Source organism: Crocuta crocuta, unplaced genomic scaffold (genome assembly GCF_008692635.1).
Source record: "Crocuta crocuta isolate KB4526 unplaced genomic scaffold, BGI_CrCroc_1.0 scaffold112, whole genome shotgun sequence".
NCBI lineage: Eukaryota > Metazoa > Chordata > Mammalia > Carnivora > Hyaenidae > Crocuta > Crocuta crocuta.
Genome location: NW_027528818.1, coordinates 835,220 through 860,482, shown reverse-complemented (window position 1 = coordinate 860,482; position 25,263 = coordinate 835,220). Strand labels below are relative to the sequence as shown.

The following is a 25,263-nucleotide window of genomic DNA, read 5'->3' as shown; positions in this document are numbered from 1 at the left end:
TAAGGATTAAAAATCATTTTTAAGAGTCCCCATTTCCTTAGATAGTGCAGAGCTTTCATTAAATTTAACACTTATCAAAAAAATTGTACAGATGAGTTACCTCAAACTTAAAGTTTAAATGAAGTAACCTCTACCAAGTTTTATCCTTATTGTATTCGGTGTGTTCAGGAGCTGAGATGTGAAGCCATATCTGACTGCTTGCTTCCATGTTTGCCGTAAGGCCCTCTAATTCACGCAGACTCAGGTTTTTTTCTGTAATTGACTATACTTAGGTCAATTACAATTATTCTGGGGTAAAAGTGGTGGTCTTTTAGTCTGAATAATAATGAAGACACTAAGGAAAACCAATTCTTTTTTTTTATTGTTCTATGTTCAACAAAAATGAATGCATATCAAGTACTTGAGAAAGTCCTAACCTCTCACAAATGCATTCAATTATGCATATCATAAGGGGAGACTGGGGTCTTGGCTCCAGATACTAATTATAAATAGCCCTCAGTTATGACCATTTCTGTTTGCCATAATTTGAACCTTGCTATTTATTGCCTATTGATGCTCTCTTTACATTACAGCATACATTTGGGAGACTCGTTTTCCCTAAAAATCCCAGAACGCCGGTAAAACTCAGGATTTACTATTTATTACAGAATCCAACAGGTTTTCAAAAACTTAGTTACCATTCCGGCCCCACAGTGAGGTAGCAAACAAATATTAAGCATGTTCATTTCCATCTCCATTTCAGCCGGGAGGCTTTTCCCCGTCGGTGACTTTCCAAGGGCAATAAGCGCGAGTCCTTACTTTTAGTACACGTCACAATGTTAATCAATACGAATTGGTAACTTTTTTAAAAAATATTTTTATTTATTTCTAGGAGAGAGAGCGAGAGAGAGAGAGAAAGGCAGCATGAGCAGGGGAGGGTCAGAGAGAGAGAGGGAGACACAGACTCTGAAATAGGCACCAGGCTCTGAGCTAGCAGTCAGCACAGAGCCCGACGTGGGGCTCGAACCCACGAACCGCGAGATCATGACCCAAGCGAAAGTCGGACGCTTAACCAAGCCACCCAGGCGCCCCCGAGTTGATAACTTCTAAGAGAAAAAACTACGCCATGGCTTAAACACTTGAGTTATATTTCGATTGAACGTTTATTCCAATAGGTTGGAAACTGCTTTGCGGGGTCTGGAGTCTTCTTGATTTCACCAGTTTGTCAAACGGCCCACGTCTCGCCCTGTACCCCACATTTGAAGTTTCTGGAGAGGAAGAAAGGGGTCTGCGCTCGCGTGCCGTCGCACGCCGCGGGCGCCCAGGACTGGACCCTGGCTCCAGGACTACTCAAAGCGCCAAGGCTGGGAGGGTATGAAATGTTACTCTCCAGCTTTGGAAGCGAACGATCCGATAAAGACCTGAAAAAGAGCTCCCCGAGAGCCGTAAGCCACCCATCCTGCTTCACTTCCCGATAGTTTCCCGGTGCCCAGCACACCTCCCCACGCCGACACAGGCCCCCAGGCCTTAACGCACAAGCTCCCCATACACACGCTGGAATTCCGCGGCCACGTCCGCCGGGACCCTAGCCCCGCCCCGCGCCGCAGTCCGACCCGGCAGCCCTCTGGGCTCCGCGTCCGGCAGTGGGTCCTGCGCCTGCGCGCGGCGGCCAGCGCGGGGCGGGGCGAACCCTGCCCGGCGGAAGGGGCGGGTCAGGGCTGCACTTCCGTGACTTCGGGAGGGTGAGTGTGGGGCGGGGGTTGCGCTCCGCTTCTGGAGCCGGAGATGGGCTCAGGCCTCGGGCTGCGGGTGGGGGCACACCCCGGCGTCAGGGGCGCCCCCTGGAGGATTTGGGGTGGGGGAAGGAAAAGGAATATTATTGAATTGGGTGATAATGGGAATGCGGGATATGCGCTGACCGGCCTTCGTCGGTAGGAGGGGTTCAAAGGGAAGGGTCGTTTTGGAAGCAGTGTTTTAAAATTGACATTTTAGGCACGTTTGTGAGCTTACTATTGTGCCACAGTAAGGAGGTTTTGGTGAGGTTGCTGGTCCCTTGCCGATGCCAGACTTGGTGAATGGTCCACCAGAGGATGGATCGGAGAAAGGCACGATAGTCCAGTGTAGCTACTACCAAAGGGTGAAATTAAAACTCTTTTATGGAATATAATCCAGGATATAAAGTAGGGTTCATACTGAAAGTCACAGAGTATCCAGACTTTGTCAAATACTCTGGAAAGACAGGGTCTAAGCCCCTTCCAGGAGACGTATGTATTCAAATAATTTATATTTGTCATTAGCAAATGAAAGACCACCTAAGCAAAAATGGCATGATAAAATTTTTTATTATCTTAAGAGTTGTGCCCTAGTACATATACATAGAAAAACAAATAGATTATTACAGCTTTTCCAAGTTGGTAGAAAATCAACTTTCCCGGAGGCCTATGAAGATTTTAAATCATTTTTGGGTCATCTGCAATGTCTACAAAGAATTTCTTATTTTTTTTTAAGTTTATTAGAGAGTGGGGGAGGGACAGAGAGAGAGAGGGAGAGAGAATATCCCAAGCAGGCTCTCCTTGGTCAGTGGAGAGCCTGACTGGGTCTTAACCTCAGGAAGCATGAGATCATGACCTGAGCCAAAATCAGGAGTCAGATTCTTAACTGACCGAGCTACTCAGGGTCCCCACAAATATTCTTCTGTTAGTCAACAATATTGTTTTGTGTTCAAGGTAATAAGAATTCCAAAAAGGGAACAATTCAGTTATTTTTAGGGCTGTATTCTGTTAGAGCAAAACAGATGCAAAAAGTTACATAATCATAAGAAATGTAAGTATCATCTTGAGATATTTGAAGACTAAAGAAAACCTATATTTGGCATAGGAAGGACTGGCGAGTGCTTGAAACATTTGCCCCTTAGCTGACTGTTGCCTCATATAGTCATGTGTGATGACATGTGGGTCACTCATACATAGATCATACGTAGGGCTCCCTAAGACCAGTTTGGATTTGAACTTGGGTGGTAGCAATGGGAGTGAAGTAAGACGTTTAATGGTGATGAAATTCAGAAAAAGAAGAGATTTCCCAAACAGATTGAAACCTAAAAGTGGAAATTGGGAACTCTGAGTCTTCCCTGGAAATGTGATAAAAGGTAAAGTGGAGAGAGAACTTTAGAGTATTGCCTGCATGAGTTCCGTATGTGTTTGGTATTACTCTTCTCTAACAATGACCTATTTAAAAGGTGCTTGTTTAAAAAGTCATTCTGCTCTACCAAAACTTCCTGAGACTATTTGAAAAGGAGAATGTAAAACCTTCTGTGGGGGATGGTGGGCGATGGTAAACAGATTAACGGCACCTGACAGTTTACCTTCTAACCGAAAATGATCCGCATTGAGAAATGGACACACGTTGTGTAACACTGCACTGCCTGTATGAACTGTGCTGTGCTGCAGACACTGACCTAATGTATTGATTTTGGAAATCCTATATGCTTTTTCTTGCCAGAGTGGTTATTGAAATTGAGAATATTCATTGGATCAGTTACAAGACAAATATCCCAAGTCAGACTGGCTGCTGCTGAGCGGATTTTTAATGAAGGAAAATATCCATATATTGAAATAAGACTTTAAAAAGAAAGTCCTTAAATAAATACATATTTACTGTAAAATCTAGAAAAATGTATGTTTTCAAACATGGATTAATTGAGTAATCAATGTAATGGAGTTATAGACCCATACAAACTCATAGTACACGTTCATTTATTCTGTGGGCATATGCTGTGGGTACAAAGATAACTCATAGTCTAGACAAGACTACTTAAAACAATGTGACCAGCATTATAATTGAGGGATGTAACCTGCATATGATGACGAGAGACAGGAGTGACAACGGAAAGGGCGTGGGAAGGGGCAGAGAACTGTGGATAGAGGAGACACTTGGGTTGATTCCTGAAGAGGAATTTGTGAGATGATTAAAGGAAAGGGATTCCAGTCCAAGGGAATATCATGGACAATGGCCAAGATGTAGGAGAGTGGTTTTTCTGGGTCCTCTGTGCAGATCTGAGTAGTTAGAGCCATGTGGTAAAAGTGAAGGAGGGTAATGAATTTAAGTTGGAGAGGTAGATAAGAGCGCTCATATAGAGTATGAAATACTGAGGTAATAACTGTGTTAGCTGGATTGTAAACTTTGACGTCAGCACCTCTGTTGGCCCCATATACCACTGTATAGCACAGCGCCTGGCGTACAGTAGCTTCTCAGTAAATAGTTGCTGAATAAATGAATGGCTGAATCACAGAAAAACTTTTTGTTCATTTTATTTATTTATTCACTTTTACAGATAAGGCAGAGGGAACTTCTTAAGTATTCTAAGCAGAGGAGTAACATAGATTTACATTTTATGATGATAAGGGGTAATATGGTCATAAAGGTAGCTGTAGTAGATCAGGGTTTTTCAGACTTAAGGTTGTGCCAGCGGTAGGTTGCAATCTACATTAAAAAAAAAAAATAGAAAAGATAACAGTGCATCCCATGTACTGCAGTAAAAAAAATGTTCTGTAAAAGTTTTGTTTCAGCTATATTCCTGTCTGTTGACTGTGTATTTCTTCCTACGGACCCTGGATCAAAGCTTGAAAGCCATTATCGTAATGTGGGAGTCAGGGTGGGGAAGAGGGAGTGGATATAAAAGAGATATTGGAGGAAAACAAATGTGATTCTTAAAATGCTGCTGTCCATGTGAAACTTTTGCTTGGGAGGCGGTTTACTTACCAACTCATTTTAGTATTTTTGCCCACTTGGTGTTTTTCATTATATATTAACAAATTAACATTCTGGTTTATTATGAATGGCAGTGCTTTAAAAGATCTTATTGAATGTTGTAAATGATGCAGAATTTCTCTTGTATTTTGGTAGTACGACCTCCAACGATTCTCAGCAATCATGAAAATTCATTGAAACAGTTTGATTTGATTATTAGCCAGGTTTTAAAATTTCTTTCCTTAAGATAGCAGGAGAAGATGCTTAGTTATATGAGCGGATGGGAAATCTTTCTTCCTGCTTCCATAATTTTGCTACTCTAGAGGCTATAAGGGTGGAGTGTTGTTCAGACAAGGCTGAGTTACATTCGCCTTAAAAGAAATTATGGACTTCTTTAAAATCTGGCTAATTGGTTAAATTAATGGGTGTAAGTATGTTGTATACTTAGTTATCAGGTGTGAATTCTTTGTGGAATGAAAAACATTTAAAAATGGTACAAATTTGGTTTATTCTATCACCTAATATACTATTGGGATCTCCTACTGGTAAAGTTTGCCTAGAAAATGTAAACTAACTTTTCATTTTGGCCTAAGGAAAAAAAGAAAAAAAAAAACAAAATGAAGATAAACAGTCTGCCATAATCATTCTGTATTTAAGTGTAAAGGGTTATTTGGTGTTCCCTTGATGTGACATGACACCACCTCTCTTCATATGGATCTGGATTTTTTAGTTATTATTATTTTTTTAAGTTTATTTATCTTGAGAGAGAGAGAGAGAGAGCACGCGCACAAATGGGAGAGGAGCAGAAAGGAGAAACAGAATCCCAAGCCAACTCCATGCCATCGCCATTAGCACAGAGTCTGACACAGGGATCAAACCCACAAATTGTGAGATCATGACCTCTGATTCAAGGTCCAGAGTGGGACACTTAACCAACCAAGCCACCCAGGTGCCCCCTAGATCTGGATTTTTTAAATCCATAGTTTTTCCCAAGTTCTGCTGCTAGTTGTGAGGTCTTGGTCAATCAGTGTAACCTTACTGAGCCTCACCTGTAAAACAGAATCTTGTCCGCTGTTGTGAGGCTTAGCTGAGGAAATGTATACAGAAACGTCTCATGTGATAAATGTTCAGTGAAAGGTAACAGCTGCTGCTCTGTCATTCACATGGTCCAGAAGGTTTGGGGGGCACCAAGAAAATCAGCCCCCAGGGAGAGATGTGAAGGTATAAAAATCTTGAATTATATACATCTGGATAGCGTTTTGGTTTTTTGCAGAAGAATGGCGGAAGTGATACCATCTTTTTCCCGATTCTTTCTTTTCACTTACAGGCCAGTTAAGATTTGTATTGGCAGAAAAGGACGGAGAACTTCACAATCCCACGCTGTGATAAACCCTGCAGTATAAACCATAACCTTGTCAGATAGTTGGCCTAGATTTTCTGAGAAAGACTTCGATTAAATTATTGTAAGAATTAACTATTCTAAGTGTCAGAGCAACCTATATTACTATTTATTAGACAATTTTTAGCTTCATCTCATTTAGTTAGGGAATACTGTTTGCTTGCATCATTAGAAGTGAACATATTTTCATCTAGTAAAGCTCTTGTTACTGAGTTTTGATTCCTTACGAATTTATATTTGTTTTTCTGTTTTGAAAGTTTAGTTAGATGTCAAAGGTGCCTTGATTCAAAACAAAGAACTTAGAAGGTAGAATGTTTTTAGTAAAGATTCTCAGATCACACAGGTTAAGGAGGTGCTCAAACTTCCCTTTCTAGTATATTAGATCAACATAAGTATGAACCTTAAAACCTTAAAAAAAAAAAAAAGAAATTACTGTATGCCTAGCAGTGTGCTGGATTCTGAGGAAACAAAGAATAAGAAGACATTGTCTCTGGGAGGATCATCGGCTGGGCTGAGGGATGAGAAATGGTGGGGAGAGATCTGTAGCTAGATAAATTAGAAAACAAGATGAATAAAAGGCTGTGGGGCTCTGCACATAGAGCAGGTGACTGCCTGGGAAGTGTGGGGGAAGATGTGTCCTAGAAGAGGTGATATTTGAACTGAGTAGGAGTTTGTCGAGCAAAAAAGTGGAAGATAAGCATTCCAAACACCTAATTTTTATTATAGCATATAGATTTGGTTTTTTTTAAAGCCACCATCCTCAAAAATGGTTACTAGCTCACGTGTGTCACATTATTTCAGAGTCAAACTTCATATCTTAATATTATGTTGAACTTCGTATCTTACTATGAGAATTCTGATAGAATCTCTGTGCACAAAAGCATAGCTAAAACATGATTATCACTTTTTTCACCTCATAATTCTTACTAGGTTTTGAGTATATATGTTAATTTTATGTTTAATTTAGAAATTGACATATAAATATACATTGAATGTAATGCTGTTGGTTGTAGTACTTTTAAATTACGGACTTATTGGGACGCCTAGGTGGCTCAGTCAGTTAAGCGTCCGACTTCAGTTCAGGTCATGATCTCATGGTTCATAAGTTCAAGCCCCCGTCAGGCTCTGTGCTGACAGCTGCAAGCCTGGAGCCTGCTTTGATTTCTGTCTCCCTGTCTCTCTGCTCCTCCCCAGCTCTCACGCTCTCTCTCTCTCTCTCGCTGTCTCAAAAATGAATAAACATTAAAAATTTTTTTAAAAATTAAAGACTTATCAAGTTTGATTCTCACATTATAAAGAAATCTCAATGCAGAAGGAAGCAAGTTACAAGTTACAGATACAAAGGTAAAAATTAAATCCTGAATAGTTATTAGACATTTCTTATTAAAAGTACAAATTCTGTGTTTTATCTTTAAAAAAAATTTTTTTTTTACCATAGCAACTGTATTAGTTTTCTTTTGCCACTATAACAAATAACTACAAACTTAATAGCTTTAAACAACACAAACTGATCGTCTTAGAGTTCTGTAGGTCAGAAGTCTGACATGGGTTTTACGAGGCCAGAATCAAGGCATCTTTGTTCCATCCTAGAGGTTCAGCAAGGGTGGGCTGAGTCCTCCTCACATGACATCAGCTTGCTCTTCCACCTCCCTCTTTCATTTTAAAGGACTGATGATTATATTGGGTCCACCTGGATAATCCAGGGTAATCATTTTTTCGTAATGTCAGCTGATTAGCAACCTTAATTTCATCTGCAACTTTAATTTCCTTTGCCGTGTAAGGTACTGTAGTCACAGGTGCCAGGGATTATGACATGGCTGTTTCTTGCAGGGGAGGGGGAGCATTATTCTGATGACAACAGTAACATGCACTTCTTTTAAAAAATCAGAAAAATATGGGGCACCTGGGTGACTCAGTCGGTTAAGCGTCTGACTTCGGCTCAGGTCATGATCTCATCGTTCATGGGTTTGAGACTCACATCGGGCTCTGTGTTGACAGCTAGCTCAGAGCCTGGAGCCTGTTTCAAGCTGTATCTCCCTCTTTCACTCTGACCCTCCCCTGCTCACGCTGTCTCTCTCTCTCTCTCTCTCTCTCTCAGAAATAAATAAAACATTTTTTAAAAAATCAGAAAAATATGATTAGCCAAAAAACAACATATAAGCACTGTAATACCACTCATTTATAGACGAAGTTAACGTTTTGACATAGGTATTTCTGTGTGTGTGTTTGTATATAAAATTCTTTGAAAAACGGTGTAACACCTCTTTATCTCCAGTCACTCTTTTGGTAATCCCCTTTGGTCTCATGGATTTAAATCACACCTAAACACTTAATGATTCTCAAATTTACAATTTAGCTCTGACCTGTTCCTGAGCCTAGTAATACAACTGCCTCCTCAGGATCCCACTTGGATATTTAGTAGGCATCTTAAACTTAATGTATCGGAGACTGAACGCAAACCTGACCCCCTGCAGTCTTCCCAGTTCATTAAAGAGCAACTCCATCTTTGCTGTGGCTCGGGGTAAGACCTGTGCCTCACCCTTGACTGCTCTCTTCCTCTCCCATCCTGCATGTCATTCATTAGCAGGTCCTTTAGAATTCATTCAGAGTCTGGTTTAACAGCATCTCCACCTGATCCCTGTCTTCTCATCATTTCTCATCGGGACCATTGCATTGATCTCTAGCTGGTCTCCCCATTTCTGTTCTTGCATCCCCATCAGATTCTTTTAGAACAGAAATCACATCAGGTTCTCCATTGTCCCATCGCTTCCCTTCTCACTCAGTTCTTCCAGTCCTATCTATGGCTGGCTGTCCCTCTTTGACCTTCTCTCCTATATTTCCTCTCTTATTAACATCAAGCCACACTGGCCTCCTTATTTATATGTCTGTTATGTGTCTTCTCTTACTAGGATGTTAGCTTTATGAGGGCAAGAACTTTGTTCTGTTTTGATCATTATTGTATCCCCAGTGCTGGACTATTGCATGACACACGGTAAATGCTCAAATGTGTCTTGAATGAGTGCTTTATAATCTTCCTTTGCTCTCTCTCAGCATATTACTTTGCTCTTTTTTGAGCATAGCTTTGTGGAGTAACAAGAAGTAGTCATGGTAAGATTTGTTAATTATGAAGAAAAAATGCCACAGGGCCATCTTGGTAGCTCAGTTGGTTAAGAGTCCAGCTTCGGCCCAGGTCATGATCTCATGGTTCATGAGTACAAGGTAGACATCAGGCTCTGTGCTGATGGCTTGGAGCCTGGAGCCTGCTTTGGATTCTGGGTCTCCCTCTCTCTCTGCCCCTCTCCGACTTGTGCTCTGTTTTTCTTTCTCAAAAATAAACAAACATTAAAATTTACAAAGAAGGGAGGGAGGAAGGAAGGAAGGAAGGAAGGAAGGAAGGAAGGAAGGAGAAAAATACCACAGAAAGTTAAAAGACCTGAGTTTGAATCCTGGTCCTCCCATTGGCTATGACTAATTTAGTACCTAACTCACTCCTGTTTTCCTTCCCTGTTAAATGAGAATACATAATAATAAGTGTCATCATAGAATTGTCTGGGAAAATTAAGTGAAATGAAGTATTTGAAAGTGGATTATAAACTCTTGAGTGACAGACAGGTGGGAAATCAATTCAGATCCGCAGGCTTTTTTGTTTGTTTTTTGACAGTTGCAACGTGCCAGCTTGTATAGTGAGCTTTGAGGATTCCAATGTGTACAACAAGGTCTTAAGTCTGACTGGCCTTTCCCCCAGTGCCTTGCCTAAGGCCAGGTCCTCATCATCCCTTTTGGGTCTGGGCTTTATGTTACCAGGGTCTAATAACTCTTCTTACCACCATTCCGATGTTACCTCCTAAACACCAGAGCTGATTATGTCACTTACCTTTGTAGAGATCTGTTGTTTCTCCACTGCCAACAAGGCAAAATCTAGTCCCATGGCCTCGGTTTACATCCTGGTCCAGCTTATCTCTTATCACTGGTTCCGTATGTACACCAGGCTTCTGCCTCACTAACTCGCTCAGTCTTCTCTGAGGTGGCAGGGAAGGGACCAAGTTCCATCTGTGACTCTGTACATTAAGTCCCCAGCCTCAGCCTCAGCCTGGAAAGCCTGCCTCCTCCTAGGGTTTTTTTTTTTTTTTTAATCCTTTAAGACTTAACCCTGACATTGACCCATCAATGACTCGAACCTTCTACTCCCCAAGGAGGGTTAGTTTCTATAATTTTCTCTGTTCCCACAGCACTTCGTGGGGTTGTTTGTTTGTTTGTTTGTTTGTTTTGGCATGATGTTATTTAGTCTGCGGGCCTTTGAAGTGCTGAGATTATGTCATTTAGGGTAAGATAATGAGACTGACAGTCTACCTAAGAAGGTGTAATGGATTGAATGGTGGCCTTCAAAACAATATAGCCATGTCCTAATCTGTGGAATTTGTGAATGTGACTTTTATTTGGAAAAAGGAGTTTTGCAGATGACATTAAGTTAAGGATCTTGAGATGAGATATCTTGGATTATCTGAGTGGGCCCAATTCAGAGATGAATCTCCACACAGAGGAGAGACATGAGGAGAAGTCACTGTGAAGCCAGGGACAGAGATCCCAGTTGTGCATCCATGAGCCGAGGAATACCAGGAGCCCCCAGGAGCTGGGAGGGGCAGGGAACAGCCTTCCCCTAGGGGGAGTGCAGGCCTGCTCACACTTTGATCTCCGACTTCAGCCTCCAGAACAGTGAGAGAATACTCTTCTGTTGTTCTGAGCCACCCAATTTGTGGTACTTCGTGACAGCGGCCCTGGGAAACGAATACAGCAGGTCAGAGTAAAATGACTGGAATACAGTGAAATATCATTGTCGTCACCAACAGTAACATTATCATCGCTCTCATTCTTAACCCTAGCATGGGACCTGAAGAGTAGCATACACTTAGAAAACAGTGGTCGAATAAAAATACGGTTCTTCCCGATGAACTTCCAGGCTGTTTTGACGGCGGAGGTGTTGTTGGGAAGTGTGCTTACAGGGAGCTTCCAAAATAGATCCCCCTCGGAACTTTTTTGTTTTAAATGTCTTTTTTGTATGTTTGTGTGAAGGGGGGTAGTGGATGTTTTAAATTGTTTTTTTAGAACCATTTTTTTGTAGTTTTCCATAAACTGTCCTTTTAGAATAAGACTAATTTTGTACAAACAAGTCATAGTGTCCCCCTGTTTCCCCCAAAATAGAAAAATGATGAGCAGTTACAGTTCTGACAATAAAAAAAAACTTAAAATGTCTTCTTTTTCCTATTAGAATGTTATTTAGTAAAATTGATTTCCTGCGGATTGGCCGTGAAATACATTAGAGAGGTACTTTGGAGCAATAAAGTAATTTATTTCATTCTGCTGCAAGGTAGTTGAAAACCAAAATTTTCAAATAATCATAAACTCAAATCTGGTAGGCCTTATGTATCATTTGTATGTAAATTGGAGTTAGCCACTGGAAGCCAGGTCTGTGACCTAACTTTTACTCAAGTTTTATAAATTGGTATAATAATAATAAAAGCTAATGCTATTGAGCTCTTGCTCTATGCCAGGCACTGTTCCAAGTTATTACATAAATTAACTGAATTCATTCTCACAGCCATCCTGTTCTCCTAACTCGAGGGGATGCTGAGGCACAGAGCGGTCAATATCACGATAGCTTAAGTGGCAGACGCTCACAGTGGCCATGGCTCCTAACCTCTGCACTCTCTTGACCCTCCATGGACTGTGTCCGCGTTCATTGTCAAATACAGTTTGGAGTGGAGACTATCAGTAAATCTGAGTAAAGCATCCTCCTCTAATTCCATAGATTCACACTTCAGTGTGCCTGTTTCTCTACAGAGATTCTGATTCATGGGGCTGGGAGTACGCAGTTTTAGTAAGTGCTAGGCAGTTCCGGCCATGGTTTGAGATGCACTGATCTCGTTACCATACAAGCCTCACAGTTCATTTCACATGAAGGCCCCAGTGGTGGTGGTGATGATGGTGTGCTTATGTTAGGCAGTTGCTTGAATCTATCTGTATTCCAGGGTGAGCCTATTGAATACAGACATTTATCTAAACTTAGACCTCAAGTGCCTGCACTACTAATCACTTTTTTTTTTTTTTTGGTAGAGAAAGAGTAAAAGGCCAGCATCAGAGGGATTTTTTTTAACCTTTTGAATGAGTTTCAAAATAGGGTATATTTGATCTGAGGAAGTTGTAAGGTCTGTAGACAGAAGAAAATAAACACGGCATAGAATTTCTACCCTACGGGGATTTTTTGTATATTTATTTTTTGTTTAGAAGAAAAGTGTAGTGTACATTGTATTTCACAGTAGAACAGTAATTCCAGAATTTGGGGCTACTCTGGTTGTTAACTGTAGGCAAGGGTTGGGGGATCTTCTCTCATGTTTGGTGAGAAACTTTCACCCATTTGTACTGCCAAGAAGCCTGATTGTATGTGTTTTAGAATATAGAGAAACCACCAAGCTTACAGTTTTACTAACTTCAGTATCTTAATTATATATTGAACTGGCAAAAATACGCTTTTTTTCTTCTAGGGAATCACAAATCACATTGAGCCAAAAAACATCCAGTGTTTTCTGCCGTTAGGAACAAAATGAATATTCCTGTGTTACTACAGCATCCTCACCGGCATTTCCTAAAAGGCCTTTTAAGAACACCTTTTCGACGTTCCCACTTCATCTTTCACTCAAGTACTCATCTCGGATCAGGAATCCCTTGTGCTCAGCCATTTAATTCTCTTGGACTCCATTGTACAAAATGGATGCTGCTGTCAAATGGTTTAAAGAGAAAATTATGTGTACAAACAACTTTAAAGGAACACACAGAAGAACTTTCTGATAAAGAACAAAGATTTGTGGATAAACTTTATACTGGTTTAATCCAAGGGCACAGGGCCTGCTTAGCAGAGGCCATAACTCTTATAGAATCAACCCACAAGAGGAAAAAAGAGCTAGCCCAGGTGCTTCTTCAGAAAGTATTAGTCTACCACAGAGAACAAGAACACATAAATAAAGGAAAACCACTAGCATTTCGAGTGGGTCAGTCTTTTTTTTTTTTTCCTTTAGGTCTTTTCAATAAATATTTTTCTACATTTTGTCTGTTTTGAAATAGGTCTAAATAGTTTGCCATCTAATGGGAATTCTTTTTTTTTCTCTTCAGAATTTTGTGCTAGATTTTAAATGCCTTTTCTTTGCAAATAGTAGTCCTGTTATGTTGGGGGCTGGGAAACCGTCATGGTCATTTGAACCAAGGCTTTGTATTTTAAGAGAATCTCAGAAGATTTCTATTTTGGCAAGAATCGTGCTGTGGCTCCCAGGACAGAGTACGCATGTGAAGAAGTTTTAACCGGTTTGTTCCTCCCTCTTGGTAGTCCTTTTACTTGATAGTCTAAAGTGAATGCCTTGGGTGTGTGTTGATATCAACTATAACTATTACCACATTTCAAAATTCTACTTCTCAGGTGTTTCATTAGTTTCTGTGGGCAAGTCTCACTCTTTCAGGTGCTTTTTGTTAAAGTTTCTGGGAGTTGCTGGGCTCTAAGCATAGCCAACTCAATAGCAAAATGTATTTTAAAGTGAGACCAGATTCACTTGCTGTCTAAAATATTAGATGTTCACTCAATTTCTTGAACAGTTGACCAGATTCCATAGTTGCAAATAAGCTTGTTGTATTTTTTTAATTGTGCATTTTAAAATAATGTAGATGTGTTTAGGTGGGAATGAGAGCTCTTCATGATGGCAGAGTAGGTGATTCCAACCAGCTTTCCTACTAAAAAGAACTTGAAATGGTGGACAAAATGCAGAAGTTGAATAAATGCACTTAATACACTTAAAAATGGACTGGCATTGCATTAGACATATAGCTCAGTTTACTGATGATATGGGATTAAAACCTCCTAATTTTTACGGTAATGGTATGAATTTTAAAGATAGTTTCAAAAAGTTCACCAGCCAACATTTATACTAGTCTACATTGTTCACACATCCTATTCTGCCATCACTGAAGGACTCATTTTGACAGTACTACGTTGGGTGTTAATAATCTTTACATATTACAGACAGACAAAATAGCAGATTCCGAAAGAGGAATTGCAGTTATAACAAAGTGTTTCCTCGATACACCCAAAAGATGTTTGAAGAGAAAACATCCCAGAAATATCTGGACTTAAGCAGCAACTCACAAATTTTCATTGCTATTCCGGTTCTTTTATCTTGGTCTTATGAGCCCAGATAAACCTGTGTCTCTGTGGTGGTTATTTTATCACCATCATAAATACAAGTAACAGATTCAGCACCCATACAGATGTTTAAGACAGAGACCTGCCCTGAAAACTGCAGAAAGGAGCCAAGCATATACATACTGTTGAATATGATCACAATTAAATGCTTAAGTTTTATATACTTTGTGAACATAACACATATCTCTTACTTTATGCCATGTGCTGTTCGAAACATTGCAAACGTTAACTCATCTAATTCTTAACAACAACCTGAAGAGATAGGTACTATCATATGCATTTTATTGAAGAGCATACCCGGACACAGAATGGTGAAGTAACTTCACCAAGATTACACAGCTCATAAGCGGCAGAGCTAGAACCAGGCCTAGCCACCCAGCTCCGGTGTGTGTGGTCTTATCTGCCGTGCTCTGTGAACTCTCCTAGCAGGGGAGCTTTGTGCCTCTCTTCAGACAAATTAATTTTTTCAGGATCCAGTTTATCTGATACATTTTGTGTTATGGGTGAGATGAAACAAACTATCTTTCATAAATAGAAAATTATTTTCTCAGTCACTGGGAATTTCTAGAGTAGTGCATTGTTTTCCCAATGGGAACATAAAGTACAGCACGGGGCAGGTGGAATCGTTACTGGTCACGATGAGAGGCAGACAGATGTGGAAATGCAGCACATTAATGACAGAGGCAATTAAGTCTGTCCAAAAAGATCTACGTTATGGTAAAAAGGCAAATCATATTTTGTAATTTTATAAAGCGAATTTGGTGAACATGCGGATCTCAGGATTGTTTTCTTCCTATGTCCCTGTGAGTCAGGAACTAGATAAATGTGTTTTGTTACAGTGAAATACATTAATGAAGGTTTTAGTAAATTAGGAGAAATAGAAGGTAATCTGCTATTTGGATAGAACTTATCATAGTGCTGATTTCATTTCTTAAATTAGAAGGATTCTCTCTACTGTAGGATTGTCTGGGCCCCCTGGTGCTGGAAAATCAACCTTCATAGAATATTTTGGAAAAATGCTTACTGAGAGAGGCCACAAATTATCCGTGCTAGCTGTGGACCCTTCGTCTTGTACTAGTGGCGGTGAGTATTGCTGATTCTTCTTAAATTGCAGAGCAGGGGCTCGTAGGGCTCTCTGTTACAATTTAGTGGGAATTTGCACGATCAGGGGACTTCTAACCTCTAGTGGAGTTTGGCCTCACTAAAAGAAGGGCGTTCTAGAGGGCAGGGGGGAGATTGAGGGAGGTAGTCTGGGGCATTAGGCTTCTTAGTTTGTGGGTGGTCCAGGAGTAGCCTGGCTACTTAGAAAGCTAGGAAAACAGGTGCCAGAAGTGGAACGTCATCAAAAGCAAATTGGAGGTCTCTATCACACCTGCGGCTAGGCCCCCTCTTCCCTCCTGTTGTTTCCTCCTGGCAGCGTCAGCCCCTACGTGCTTCAGAAGATGGGTCAGTCTTTTCATTGCCTTTTTTCTTATATTATTGTAACATCTCTTGAGCTTAAGAGAAAATTTTATTGCTCTTTATAATTTGTCGCCTGTTAATATTATGTGTTCGGTTCAACAGAGAGCTCTTAGAGGGACCATGTAATAGACTGCTGTTGCCCCTACAGCACTGAGTATGGTATGTCACGTACAGTGCTCAGCAGTTACTGATTTGGGGTCACACAGTCACTCAGAGTTTAACTCACAGTTCATCAGAGATACAATGAATAAACATAGTTTCCCAGAAGGATCTTCTAAGGAAAACATAAAGCATGCGGTATAAATACTCAGTAAAGTTTTTCCTCTTTTACCCCTCTTTATGATTTAAGCGTCTCACATTGCAGTTATTCATTTAACAGGTATTTGAATGTCTGTTCTAGGCAAGGCATTGTACCAGGAAGGTACTATGTTATGTGATGGTGCATAAGACACATTCCTCTTGACCTTTGGAGCTCTGTATCTTACGTGAGAAACAGACATGTACACACAGGCCCTTACAGTGTAATGTGTGTTGTGAGGAGGAAATACAGGGCACTTTGTGGAAGTGTTTGGTTTGCATACTGTGGGTTTAAGGCTAAAATACAGAGATGATACAATCATATTTTAGGGACTTTAGGTCAGTAGAGAGGTGGACAGCAATTCCTATTACTACCCATTGAGAACTTTAGCTGAGAGTATGCACACATTTTGAAGGATGCTTAGCAGTATCCTTAGCCTCTACCCACCAGATGCCAGTAGCATCCTACCCCCAGTTGTGACAAGTAAAGATATCTCCACACATTGCCAGATTTCCTCTGGGGTCATAATTGTCCCCAGTTGAAAACCATAAAGACAACAATATTAAGAGGATGGTAGAGAAGCCATCTTGGCTGGAATGGAAGATTGATTTGGGGACCAGTGGCAGCTGGGATTGGATAGGTGGGTCTGCATTCCTTGGGCCTTTAGTGTGAGGCTGGAGAATCTAGATTTGAACCTCTAGTCAGTGGAAAGTGGTTATAAATTTTGAGGGCCTTGAAGTGTTAAAAAGATTAATTTGGCATCATACATGCTGTGTTGCACTAAAGCTCAATTATATGAAATAATTTTGAGATTTTGGGAGAAATGTCATTAGGCACTTCCCCTGGCATTGGCTGATTGATAACTGGACCTTATAGGTGTTCCACGATTAAAAAATGTAAATATGTGTTTTAGGATCACTCTTAGGTGATAAAACCCGGATGACTGAGTTATCAAGAGATATGAATGCATACATCAGGCCGTCTCCTACTAGAGGGACTTTAGGAGGTGTGACGAGGACCACAAATGAAGCTATTCTGTTGTGTGAAGGAGGGGGATATGACATCATTCTTATTGAAACCGTAGGTGAGTGTGATTTTCTATTTCAAGACAATGAAATGCTATTATAACAGATGCCATATAAAGATGTGTGACAGCTACTACCATTTTGGTCATTCAGCATATATTTACTAACGGTGTAATTAAGTACGAGGTACTGTACCTCGGACTCCATAGGGGATATGAAAATATGGGCTATCATCCTCACCTTTAAAGAAGAGGCATATATCTGGAGAACCGTTACATAAGAGCAGTATGTTGGAAGTGCCAGACAGAACTGTAAACATTGGAAACAGTATTTCAACATAACACCTATTTTATTTAAAGCACATTTCCCTTGTCTTCAGTATTCGCTCAGAAAATTCATGTAGCTGGGTACTTTTTTAATACAGGGCCATGTTTTACTTCATCTTTATATCCCATTGCGTTATACACAATGAAAATAGCGAAATGGAAACCTCAAGAAATTCACATTCCTATGGAGTGACAATCTACTGTTACTTAGTGACAGATGTTTGTGACACAGTCTGACTCGGATTTGAGGGATTGTGGAACACTTCAGGAGGAGGTGACAGTTAAACTCTGTGTTGAAGGAGAACTTGGAGTTAAATAAAATGAAATAAAGAGAATGAGAGGACACAGCCCATTTAGAGAACTGCAGTTTGCTCAGGATACTTAGCACATAGAGTGTGGAGGCGGGGGTGAAGAGAGATGGGGCTGGAAACTAGAAACTCCATCTAAGGATGGGTGGAGGAAGAGTTGCCCATGCGGTAGTAGGAGAATTAAGGTAGAGGACCATAAAAACCAAGTACATGAGCTGGAAGTTGATTTGGCTGCTTGTCCCAGAGACTCAAAATAACTGGGACTCAAACAGAAAGTGGTTTATTGTTTTGTAAACAGAAGAAGCCTGGAGGTGGGCAGTCCCAAGCAGGCCTGGTCATTGTACCCTGCCCTCAGTGTCCTGGGCTTCCATCTCTTGCTCTTCATTCTTAGCACTGAGTTCCCATCGTCAGGGTTGCTCATGGCTAAAAGGCGGCTGATGAAGCTCTAACTGTCATGGCCACGTTCCAGGCGAGGCGGGAGGAGGGAAGGTGGGGGAAGGGCTGGCCCCCCGTAGCTGGGTCAGCTCCCTTTCAAGAACTTCCCTGGAAGCCCCATCTAGTGACTTTGGCTTTCACTAATTAATCATCTCTAGCTGAAATGGGTTCTGGTGACTGTGGGCTTTCATCTGGTACATCAGTGCTCCTAACAACATTGGGATAAGGAAATAGAAAAGAATACATATGGAACGGACAACCAGAAGTCTCTGCCACCCCAACGGACAGAATTTCGAAGAGGAGCAGGCGACGTGGAAGTCAGATTTAAGTGTATTGAAATTAATGTGAAGTAATGAAGACCAGTGAGCATGCATTGATTTTTTTCCTAGACACTTAGCTCTGAAGAGAAATGAGAAATATGGCGGTAAGTGGAGGAGATCATGAGTTTTTGTCTTTTTTTCCCTGTTTTGTTTTGTTTTCAGATGAGAAAGACATGAGCACGATTGCTATGAGGTACTAAGGGACAAAAGCCCGTAGACTAAGGAGGTTAAAGATAAAGCAGGGCAAGGGCACAGAGGAAGCGGGGAGGAAAGAGAGGCTGACCGTCAGCCAGTACTTCTTACGCTGCGACTGGACAGGAGGCAGTGAGCAGAGCTGCTGTTCAGGTCTGGTTATCTGTGGAGGGTGGAGAGGGGGAAGCTGAGGCGGCTCTTGCCTTTATTTCACCGCCAAGCCAAGTAGATGTCATGGCCATCATCATGTGGGGAGATTGTGGCTCAGTAAATGTTTGTAAAAGCCACTGTGAGAAATGGGAAGGCAGCTGACTGAGGGCGTTTAGGGCCATTGCTTTTACCAGGCAGTGAGGAGGAGGTAGCAGATGTTAGACACCACGATCCTGCCTTGGTGCCTGTTCTCGAGCCATTTCTCTAGCACGCGTACAGAGAACACGGATCGTTGGACTGATCCGTGGGTGGGGTTTGCAGGGCTCGTGGGAAGATGAGAAGGGAAGAAAGCTGAAAGGCCTGACAGACATGATCTGGGGTTAGAAGCACACTGCTCAAGCTGCTTACTGATGACAGAAAAGCCAGGAAAGAGTTGCAGGGGGGAGGAGAGAAAGGACATCCCGAGGTTCTCCGTTCAGCCAAGATGAAGGCTAATGGGAATAAGTGTAGGGGTGAGCTGGAAAGGGCCACGGTTTGCTCATAGGGAAGGCAGTACATTTAATAAATTCTTCAAAGGTGGGGAGTTTAACATGGGACCAGGTTGAGTGTGTGATCATGAGCACAAGTGAATGAAGTGGGATGGAAATGATGGTCAAGGTAGTTGAGAAAGCCAAGTTACTATGAATATTTTAGCATATAGCTGTGATTTACCATTGCAGGTGTGGGTCAGTCGGAGTTCGCTGTTGCTGATATGGTTGACATGTTTGTTTTACTACTGCCACCAGCAGGAGGAGATGAATTGCAGGTAATTATATTGACTTTTTTCATATTTCCAGTGTTGTGTTTCTGTAAATTAAGTTGCTGTTAATCTAGGGAAAGAAATATTATTCGTATTGGCTAAAACACCTGAGTCAAAGGCAGAGTCTCTATATTGTGTTCTCAACTTACAGTAATAGAATTTAAGACCTCGAGCTAACTGTGCAACGTAGATTTTCCCACCCGCAACATGGGAGTGAAGAGAACACGTGGACAGAGAGACTACTGCTGAGTGGTGTTTGTGGTACAGAGGCGGAGGCTTGGTTCGCCTTCAGGTTATGTTTCTTCAAATGTAACTTGGAGAAAAAAATTACAGACATTAAGGAAAACTTCAAAGACTTTGTTTATGGAAATGCAGATGTTAGCTATAGGTGTCTTCTCTTTTTAAGCACTTAATGATGGATGATTTTGCATCCTGCAGTGTTAGTTCATGAGAAATGGAAGCCATCATGAGTCAGTGTGAATTGTCTCCTGCCACTCATTCATGTGGTGGCTTAATGATATATTTACTCTAATTGTGAATGTATTTTAGCATGTTAGTGTGTAAACTTGGAAGAGATATTATAGGTGACTTCCATAATCCCAACAGCTGGTGGTTTTAAGTAATTTCTGCTGAATAATTGTGATTCCTGGTACCCAGGGTTTGGGCAGATGTAGAGGAAAAGTTAGTTAATCAAGTGCGTGACTCTCAAAGTCTTAGCATTGACCAGTGTCCCATTTTTTGCTGTAATTAAACAAGGTATTTCTGACACGTCACTGTCTTTTTTACTTTAGGGTATCAAAAGAGGTATAATCGAGATGGCAGATCTGGTAGCTATAACTAAATCCGACGGAGACTTGATCGTGCCAGCTCGCAGGATACAGGCAGAGTATGTGAGTGCGCTGAAATTACTCCGCAGGCGTTCAGAAGTCTGGAGACCAAAGGTTAGCTTGCGTTCCATTCTGCGTTTTTCACCGAGTGGACTGTGCACATTAGAAGAGAGGATGGAAGTCCCAAGCTAGACAGATAATCAATCTTTGCTTGTATGTGAGATTACAATTTTAAAAATTATGACAGAGCCAGAGAGTGTAGTCATGATTTTAAATATAATCCTTCAACCACTAGATGTCAAAAACGAGATGTGAGGGGATAGATTAGATTGCTTAATGCTTGACTTGAGCCATTTGGAAGTGATAGCAAATCCATTCTGAAAGGAACCCTTCTTAAGATTATGGAGCAATTAGTGATCTGATTATCTATATTAGAGTTTGAGAAGGAGAGAAAAGGCTTTTGACGTGATCGCTTCCCTTCCCATTATGCTTGTTGGGTGCTATTTTCAATAAGGAAAAAAAAAGAAAAATTCTGTACTAAATGGTACAGTGGGCAGTTTTATCTGCAGGAGGGCACTATGTTATTAAAGAACAAGCTACAGTCACTACTCACTACAGTGAGAGCAGCCACGACCCGCCTTCCCACCCGCTCCCGGTCTCCCGTAGTCACATGCCACTGGGCTTGGGGCCGTCCTATATGCAGGTGCTGGGTGCTCAGCTCTCGGTACTTGCTGAGTCAGGGAACTCTGACAGAGGGAGGGTATGCGGCTGTTTTCTCAACTGAGTTTCATGTTCTAGCACTGAGGCCTCAGGGAAACCCACCCAGCCCTGCCCTTCTCATCCTGGTGACCCTCTCACACCTCATCCCTGTTGCCTGGCTGAGCAGTCCTATGTCAGAATAAACCCTGGGCTAAAGATTTTGACCTTGAATCAATGTGTTGTTTCTGCATGTATTTAGTAACCGTAGTAAGTGACTCAGTCTGTTTCTCATCATATTCACTTTGACACAGTGATCAAATGTGTCCATTTCACTCGCCTATTTCCATACACCATAAGACCTAATTGGCAGAATTTGGAGTCCCCATGAAAATGTTTTCTCTCATTTTAAGTAAAATGGTTTTGGGCTCTTCCCTTTTCAATAGGTAATTCGTATTTCTGCCAGAAGTGGCGAGGGGATCACTGAAATGTGGGATAAGATGAAAGAATTCCAGGACCTCATGCTCGCCAGTGGGGAGCTGACCGCCAAACGACAGAAGCAGCAGAAAGTTTGGATGTGGAACCTCATTCAGGAAAGTGTGTTAGACCATTTCAGGACCCATCCTGCAGTCCGGGAACAGATTCCTCTCCTGGAAAAAAAGGTTCTCAGTGGAGCCCTGTCCCCAGGACTAGCCGCTGATGTGTTGTTGAAAACTTTTAAAAGCAGAGACTCGTGAAATGTATCATTTCATAAAGTATTTCAATAGTAAAGTCCACTTATATGCTTATATTTTCAGTAATCGTTTGTGGTGCCCTTGGCCCCATTTGTGAATCATGCTTGAAAAGTCAAAGAATGTTAGCTATGGCCGGCAAAGGTCAGGCAGTCGGCAGTATTTGTAAGGTGCCTGTTGTATGTTACTGATTTCCATTTCTTTCTCTTCTTATACCCTGGCATGGCAGCTGGTAGGATAGTTTCTTCTCATCAGTCATAAGCAGAGAAAGCTGAGGAGAACAAAAGAAGGTCATGTACCTTAAAATGTTTTCTTTGATTCCACATTCTCTGAGTTTCCAGAGAAAATGTAAGCAAGAGTGACCACATTTCTAAATTCTTACTTCAGGCCAGAATCATGCACAGCGGATTTCCAAGAGCTGAAAATCAAGACTGATATTTAGTGTACCGGAGTATTCTAGCAATTTCTGAAATGGCTGTGTTCAGTGGCAAAACAGTTGGACTGTGTAGTGATGTGAACACAGTTTTAAAGTCTACTTGTCTAGACCTCTGGATCCCCCTGATAGGTAGGAGAGCCCAAAGGGAACTGGGGGAAATCACCTACAAATAATGTGGCCCGTTAATCCCCAAGAGCTGGACTAAACCCTCAAAAGACCAAAGTGAGGTCGCAGTGACTCAAGGGTTATTCAGTTTGAATACTACCAAAGGCTTTTTTTTCTCTTCTTCCTTGGTCATTTGATTTCATAGCGGCTTCTTAAAAATCTGTCTTACTCCTGATGGGGAAGAGCAGGTTTTCCTCCAGAGGATGTGTGGCACAGTGATTTAGACATTGGGTTCTGGAATCAGACTGTGTGGGTGTAAACTTTAAACCTAGATCAGTCATTTATTAGTTGCCTAAGTTTGGACAAATAACCAACCTCTCTTAAGTTTCTGTTTCTTTCCTGCTAAAAGGGAATTGACACATTAACTTTGTAGGGTCGGTGTGGATAAAGGAGATAACTCAGGAGAATCATTTTCCTACTATGATGGTACGTAGAAAATACCCAGAGGCTGCTTACTATCATTATTATGATAGTAATCAATACCTCAAAGTGTACAAATCTTATATATAAATTGAATTTTCTCTCATGGTCTTACTACTACCATCATGTACTTGTGATATTTTATGATTGTCTTTAAAGTACCTGCTGTAGTTAATTCTCTGAATATATTTTATACTGTTTGATGGTATTTATAAGTGTGTACATTTGAATAAAATTATTTCTAACCATAAAATTTCTCCATTGCACAAAATATCTTCCTAGAAATTTCAAACTTAAACTATTCTGAATCCTTTAGAATATTTTACACAGTATGTCAGCTTTCTAAAATTAAATTACTTGAGTATTGGAGCACCTGGATGGCTCAGTCGGTTGAGCATCTGACTTCAGCTCAGGTCATGATCGCATGATTCACGAGTTTGAACCCCGCATTGGGCTCTGTGCTGACAGCTCAGAGCCTGGAACCCACTTCAAATTCTGTGTCTCCCTCTCTCTCTGCCCCTCCTCCTCTCATTCTCTCTCTTTCTCTCTCTCTCTCTCTCAAAAATAAATAGTAAAATTTTTTTTTTAAATTACTGAGTATTATTTTAGCAAACATTCCATAGGTGGGTTTTTTTTCTTTTCTTTTTTTTTTTTAATAGTGTTACTGGCATTGGCATACCTACTACATCTTACATGAGGGGTTAGGAGAAGCGGAAAGATTATCCAGACAGTTCACCTAATTTCAGAAAGGACAACCATTAAACCAGATGAAAACTGTTTTTAGAATCTTCCAGAGAAAGAGGTTCATAATTTCCCTTAGTAAACTATTACAGGGAGTGACAAACCTGTCATTTGTGGTTCAGCATGAGTAGCAGTGGGAGCACATGCACGCTGCACTATGAAGGCGCCCAAAGACTGGCTTTTCATAGCCCTAAACGGAGCTGTGCATTTCTTCTCAGTTTGAGTTCCTTTTAAATGTTAGAGTCATAAAAAGTATTGGAACCCCTCCCCCTTGTCCTCTTTCCGTTGTCACTGTACCACTGGCTAGAACGTGGAGACCAATTTCTAAGATATTGTTTACGTTTATTTGTTATTTGCTATACTGGAAGCTGTATAATATAGCAAAATGTTTGTAGCCTTTAAAAGAAAAATCCATGCTCCCTTTTGTTAAGCCATCCCTCCAGGCCATCTGTGATTCTACCATGTGGAACCTTTGACCTAGTCAGAAACATGAGTTTTGACCTAGATGCACACTGTCACATTTCAGCCTGCGATAACTAGCCATATGATTTGAGGCAGGTTTTTTTTACTCTTTTGTATGCACCTTGCATTTCCTTGTATTTAAAGTTAGGGTAAGAATAGCGGCTTTGCAGGGTTGTTGGAATAATTAAATGAGAGATATTGTGGAAAATGTCAACACAACAATTGGTAGGTGTTGTTGGGAATATTATACACTGACAGCTTGTTGTTCTGTAAAATGGACTGGCATCATTTAATTTGAGTTTGACCAAACTACTGAATCCCCCTGTGTCCCGTGTCCCAGTTTCCTCATTATTAAATGGGGTTGACAGTAGGGACTGTCACCCAGAGTTGTTGTAAGGACTGTTTTAGTTAATATACATATAGGACCTGGACGTAGTAAGTACTAAATAAATATTTAAAGAGTAAAATTATGGTTGTTTTAAGGATTAAATGAGTTACTCTCCTCCTCTCCTAAAAGAATAATTCTTTTATGAAAAAAACCTCATAAGTTGACTTTGCTTCTGTCAGTTGTATAATTACCATTATTTTCTGTAGGTCGGTAAAAAGTTTGGATGTAACCTACTTCTCTGTTCTAAAAGGAGCTCTAAAATTGACAGACATTTTGCTAAAACAGTACCAAACTTAATTAACGTGACTACAATTACTTGTACAGTTATAGCTGCAGTTAACATTACCCATCACATGGGGCGCCTGGGTGGCTGAGTCAGTTAAGTGTCCTACTTTGGCTCAGGTCATGATCTCGTGGTTCGTGAGTTTGAGCCCCACGTCGGGTTCTGTGCTGACAGCTCAGAACCTGGAGCCGGCTTCAGATTCTGTCTCCCTCTCACTCTGCTCTTCCCCCCACTCATGCTCTCTCAAAAATGAATAAATGTTAAAAGAAAAAAAAAACATTAAAAAAATTGCCCATCATAATACAACTTAGCAAGGGATTTTTAAAAAAAAATTTATAATGTTTTATTTATTTTTTTGAGAAAGATAGAACCTGAGTGGGGGAGGGGCAGAGAAAGAGGGAGACAGAACCCGAAGCAGGCTCCAGGGCCCAAGC

General features: G+C 41.0%; 1 protein-coding gene across 4 annotated transcripts; it reads left to right on the top strand.

Moving 5' to 3' along the window:
* The first annotated feature begins 1,166 nt into the window (after positions 1 to 1,166).
* Positions 1,167 to 22,003, top strand: MMAA (metabolism of cobalamin associated A). 4 transcript variants are annotated; one of them, XM_077755915.1, is made up of 7 exons: positions 1,167 to 1,424; positions 12,664 to 13,167; positions 15,327 to 15,449; positions 17,039 to 17,209; positions 19,601 to 19,686; positions 20,472 to 20,621; positions 21,650 to 22,003. In XM_077755915.1, exons 2-7 carry the CDS (start codon positions 12,723 to 12,725, stop codon positions 21,938 to 21,940), a joined length of 1,266 nt encoding a protein of 421 aa, XP_077612041.1. In that variant the 5' UTR covers positions 1,167 to 1,424; positions 12,664 to 12,722; the 3' UTR covers positions 21,941 to 22,003. The 4 variants fall into 4 exon arrangements, with proteins under 4 accessions (XP_077612041.1, XP_077612039.1, XP_077612040.1 ...); XM_077755913.1 differs by lacking the exon at positions 1,167 to 1,424 and adding an exon at positions 1,645 to 1,721; XM_077755914.1 differs by lacking the exon at positions 1,167 to 1,424 and adding an exon at positions 2,389 to 3,124.
* Positions 22,004 to 25,263: the final 3,260 nt, after the last annotated feature.

Bases quoted from the DNA above. Each gene is read 5' to 3' on its own strand.
- MMAA (XM_077755915.1), top strand. From the start codon at position 12,723: ATGAATATTCCTGTGTTACTACAGCATCCTCACCGGCATTTCCTAAAA. The intron at 19,687-20,471 runs GTAATTATATTG...TTTTTACTTTAG, and splicing joins CAGGAGGAGATGAATTGCAG to GGTATCAAAAGAGGTATAAT. The intron at 20,622-21,649 runs GTTAGCTTGCGT...CCTTTTCAATAG, and splicing joins CAGAAGTCTGGAGACCAAAG to GTAATTCGTATTTCTGCCAG.